General features: G+C 32.7%; 1 protein-coding gene across 1 annotated transcript; it reads left to right on the forward strand.

Annotated features, from left to right (window-relative positions):
• Nucleotides 1-1,775: 1,775 nt before the first annotated feature.
• On the forward strand, nucleotides 1,776-4,990 carry LOC11441033 (patellin-3). The gene is made up of 4 exons (XM_003630372.4): nucleotides 1,776-3,102; nucleotides 3,356-3,480; nucleotides 3,573-3,708; nucleotides 4,566-4,990. Exons 1-4 carry the CDS (start codon nucleotides 2,110-2,112, stop codon nucleotides 4,821-4,823), a joined length of 1,512 nt encoding a protein of 503 aa, XP_003630420.1. The 5' UTR covers nucleotides 1,776-2,109; the 3' UTR covers nucleotides 4,824-4,990.
• The last annotated feature ends 298 nt before the right edge of the window (nucleotides 4,991-5,288 follow it).

The raw sequence follows: 5,288 nt of genomic DNA on the forward strand, positions 1-5,288 counted from the left end.
AATTTTATTATTGAAGTCAACTCAACTAATCATTTCTTTAAAAATCGCGCACAACTCTAAAAAGAGAATTAAAATGAGGGGGAGGGTATTTGAAACACAAAAATCTGGGAGATTTGGCAAGCGCAAAATTGTGCTATTATTTCTTCAAAATTTTGGGGGGTGACTGAGATGGTAGAAGCGATCGAAGTAACCCTTTGACAATGGTTTCTCGCTAGGGAAAAATGGGGTCCTTGTTTATGCTATAAATAGTTTTCTTGCCCTCTTCTTTGTTTAACTTCTTGACATAGTGTTCTTGTTGTTTGTGGGTCAATTACCCCTAGCATTTCTCCCGAGCTCAGAGTTAAGTACTCTTTGTACTTCCCTCCTTGTCCAATAAATTTTGTTGTTAAAAAAAAATCGTATATTATATTTTTTTAGAGATGAGCATGTAGTCATAAAAAGCAAGAGCTCCAAAGATGGGCTTGTGATGAAACAAACACAAGGCTACATTTGGGCTGATTCTTGGAGAAATTATTATTTCACCCTCCCATACCTCTCGTGCACCTCTGGAAAACCTAAATATGCACCTTGTTTTTGGATTCTAGCATTTGAAACGTGTGTTTCATGCCATTTTGAAAGGAAAAAAAAAAAAGAATTGAACAAAAACCTTTAAAACACATGTTGGATTTTAGAGTTCGAACCCTCCTTTTTCATGCTTAGAAGTTGAACCCCTCATGTGTCAAAAAACAACGGTGAAAAATTTTAAAATTGTATTTTGCCACAAGAGTGGTTCGGAACATGTAAATACGGTGTTAAGTTTCTAAAATATTGAGGTATAAAATGATTTATGTTTTGTTCAGATTCTAAAACCCAAATATGTGAAAAATCCTGAAAAAACAAATAGTACACAGTTCAACCATGTTTTTTTTCCAACAAGTTTCAATTTTTTAAATGCAAAAAACCGCGGAGCATTTTTGGGTTTTCCAAGAAAGAACGGACAACAGGCATGGGGTGGAAAAAGAATTGCTCTTTAACTTAGGACCGTATTTTGTAGGTAGGATGCAACAACCGTATTTAGTGGTTTTTTTGTTAAGTATCCTAGTGATTAAATATTCACATCATAATATATGAATAATTGGGAAATTCGGGTTTAAACAATGACCCAATGCATATTACATGTAATATCTTTATCAATTGTACTATGTTCATGGACAATTATATTTCATATATATTTAACGATAAAAAAATTCAATTTGTTTCATGATACAAAAGGAAAATTTTCGAAACATAACATTTTATTTTTTTAGGCAAAAAACGGAACATATAACTAGAATATAAAAATTTATTTCCTTCAAAAAAGTAGAATATAGAAATTTATTTGCATTTTTTTAGAATATAAATCTATTTTAAAATGGGGGCATAACAATAGTATTATAACGGTCGGATGAAGTAGAACAGCTAGAAAGCAAGACGTTCAGAAATGACAATCAAGCAACAAGCAAAGCCAGACGCAACTTTTTTTTATTAGGAAAATGACACCCAAACTTTAATCTAAAAAAAGAATGAAGTGATAAATTTAATAACTTAGTGATGCAGTCCAAGATAGAGAGAAAATGAAGAAGCACTCGATATTTAGACACTTTATAATGTCATTTAACACTTTATTTTCTATCTATCTCTTTTATAATAAGTTGAAAAGAGAGCAAGTTGAAAATAGAAGTAAAAGCATATATATATATATATATATATATATATATATATATATATATATACTGTAAAAAAAACGTTAACTAAAGCAGGCAGGCCCATGGAAATACTAGAAGCTTTGGAATGATTGAAAGGAGTGGCCGGCAATACCGCCGATAATTTGGCCAATTACAATAACAGCTAAAAATGTTGTTACATTACATTACATTCATTCATCATCATTCTAATTCTAATCACTCTGCAACTACTAACAGAGCAGAGTTGGGTCCACCTTCCTACTACTTCCTTCCAACATAGCTAGCATTAGCACTCTTCTTTTCTTAATAATATATATATATATATAAACTGCATAACTCCTTTACCTTTAAACCTCCATCACCTCTATTACAATTCCTTTTCTCTTCACATTCTTCCTCTTCCAACATGTCTCACGATGACTCTTCAAACCAAACAACACCACATGTATATGTTCCACAACCCTTATATTCACACCCTCAACCTCAGAAGAAAAACAACCCTGTCACTCTTCAATCTCATCTCTCCAAACCTAATACCGAACAAGAACAAACTTTCAACAAACCTTCTGATAATATTCCAAACAATGAAAACAACTCACTCCAAGAGCTTCAAAATCTCATTCAACAAGCATTCAATAACCATGCCTTCTCTGCTCCACCACTCATTAAAGAACAAAAACAATCCACCACCACCACCGTAGCTGCTGAACCTGCACAAGAAAACAAATACCAATTAGAAGATAAGAAGGAAAATGTAGTGTCTTCTGTGGAGGATGATGGAGCAAAAACTGTGGAGGCTATTGAAGAAAGCATTGTTGCGGTTTCTGCATCTGTTCCTCCAGAGCAAAAACCTGTTGTCGAGAAAGTTGAAGCGTCATTGCCATTACCACCTGAACAAGTATCCATTTATGGGATACCACTCCTTGCTGACGAAACAAGTGACGTAATTCTGTTGAAATTTCTGCGTGCAAGAGATTTTAAGGTCAAAGAGGCTTTCACAATGATCAAGAACACAATTCTCTGGAGAAAAGAATTTGGAATAGAGGAGTTAATGGATGAGAAACTGGGTGATGAATTGGAGAAAGTGGTTTACATGCATGGATTTGATAAGGAAGGTCACCCTGTATGTTATAACATATATGGTGAATTTCAGAACAAGGAATTGTATAACAAGACTTTTTCTGATGAAGAGAAGAGACATAATTTCCTTAAATGGAGAATTCAGTTCCTTGAGAAGAGTATTAGGAATTTGGATTTTAACCATGGTGGTGTTTGCACCATTGTTCATGTCAATGATCTTAAGGATTCTCCTGGACCAGGTAAATGGGAACTTAGACAAGCTACCAAACAAGCCCTTCAACTGTTTCAGGACAATTACCCTGAATTTGTGGCCAAACAGGTAATTTGATTGGTGTGTTTTTATGTTATATTTTGCATGATACTTAGTATATGTCCAATGTGATGTTACCTTTGAATAACCAACGTATATTGTTTTAGCAAATCCTTAATATTTCAAAAAATTGCACTTGATGTCACATTATAATATGCAATTACATACATTTTTTTGTGTTGATAAATTATATGTGTAATGCATGGTCGTTCAAATTTATCTTATACTAAATATTTTTTTCAACACTTTTTGTTTTTTTTAGGTGTTCATCAATGTGCCATGGTGGTACTTGGCAGTGAATAGGATGATAAGCCCTTTTCTTACCCAGAGAACCAAAAGCAAGTTTGTCTTTGCTGGGCCTTCCAAGTCAACTGAGACCCTTTTGAGGTGAAAACATATAAGGATTAAAAATTTGCTTTTAGGTTTATTTTTGTGTTTGAATTGTGAATAATTTTATTTTTGGTTTCTTGTAATTTCAGCTACATAGCTCCAGAGCAACTCCCTGTGAAGTATGGTGGATTGAGTAAAGATGGTGAATTTGGAAATTCAGATTCTGTTACTGAGATCACAATAAGACCAGCATCAAAGCATACTGTGGAATTTCCTGTTACTGAGGTTGGTTTTTTTTTTCTTTGTTTTTTTGTTGGAATTGATTTGTTTCTGAGCATCCAAAGAATGCAACATACATATGATTAAGAATCTTTCATAGGATTCCTCTTTTGTCAATATTATTCTGATTTGTTGTTTCCTTTGATTTTATATTCTATTCCACAATTTGTGTAGGCTTGAAGAAAATTCAGTAGGAAATGAGAAAATTATTTAGTAATTTAGGAATAAATAAATATACATAGAAAAGTAAAATAAACATAGAAAGCAGCTTCTTTTGTTAGCTTTGCAGTGTTGGACTGTGGACCACTTTAATGCTTGTTTGAAACAAACAATAGGTAGCCTTGTAAAAATTAGAGTGTTGAAAGTTAAAGTTAATTTAAATTTTACTTTGCATTAATGATTGCTATGAGAAATTTTTGTTGAATCAAAGAGCATTCTACATATATAAAGGGGGTTTATGAAACATGAAAACGACTTTAAACAAAAGGAAAAAGGCAATATGTTCGAGAGTAGAAAAGAAGTCCCAAATTAAAAATGTCAATAACAACCTATATCTCTCTTTCACAGTCTGGATAACCAACCACCTAATGATGTTGATGTTTTGATTTCTTTATAGGATTAGATATATCTAATCTCTACTACAATTTATTATTGTTATTATTAGTAATAATATAAGAAGCATGTTATAGTAATTTAATTTAATCCTAGTTCCTAGACTAGTGTACAATGTTAGATTTAGTTGGTGATGGTTACATTACAGGTATACAAGTTGGTTATTATTATTTGTTAACTCAGTTAGGAAATTTTTACATTAGGTAGATATAGAAACTAAGGTTTGATATTTTTATTTGGAAATTATGCAGAAATGTTTACTGTCTTGGGAGGTGAGAGTGATAGGGTGGGAAGTAAGGTATGGTGCAGAATTTGTACCAAGCAATGAAGGAAGCTATACTGTAATTGTCCAAAAGGCTAGAAAAGTGGCTTCATCAGAAGAAGCAGTGCTTTGCAACAGTTTTAAAATTAATGAACCTGGTAAAGTTGTTCTTACCATTGACAACACAAGTTCTAGGAAGAAAAAGCTCTTGTACCGCTTGAAGACCAAGACTTCACTCTCTGACTGAGATAAATCATTATGTTTGCACAAGTGAAAATGTACAACGTGCAAGACCAAAATTGTTTTGTTTGATTATGTTCTTTGTGTCCACTTTTACCACCAAATGATCTTCAAATTGTACTTTCTTGTTGTTCATATCATTATCAATAGAGTTTTTTATATCTTATAATTTGATGATTATCATTTCATTTATTCTTGTTATCTTTGAATTTTTCGTATAGTAGGAATACATAGACATTTAGAGGGTCCCAAACATATTCAATTTCCACCATATTAGTGCCGATACTTTAACTTTTTATGCACCGAATTCTATCATAAAAAGTCTACTGATTGCTCCAACCTATCTAGATTTTTTTATCTGTTTGAATATGCTTTATGTGCATGTTTTATTCCTTTTTTCAAACAAATTTTCGATACTTTCAAGGCATCAAGTGCTGGACGAGGACGATGACCATCATTTACACCCAACCAG

The sequence above is a fragment of the Medicago truncatula genome, chromosome 8, assembly GCF_003473485.1.
Source record: "Medicago truncatula cultivar Jemalong A17 chromosome 8, MtrunA17r5.0-ANR, whole genome shotgun sequence".
Lineage (NCBI taxonomy): Eukaryota > Viridiplantae > Streptophyta > Magnoliopsida > Fabales > Fabaceae > Medicago > Medicago truncatula.

Coding starts and splice junctions, on each gene's coding strand:
- LOC11441033 (XM_003630372.4), top strand. CDS start 2,110: ATGTCTCACGATGACTCTTCAAACCAAACAACACCACATGTATATGTT. Junction 3,103..3,355: donor CTGAATTTGTGGCCAAACAG/GTAATTTGATTG, acceptor TGTTTTTTTTAG/GTGTTCATCAATGTGCCATG. Junction 3,709..4,565: donor TGGAATTTCCTGTTACTGAG/GTTGGTTTTTTT, acceptor GAAATTATGCAG/AAATGTTTACTGTCTTGGGA.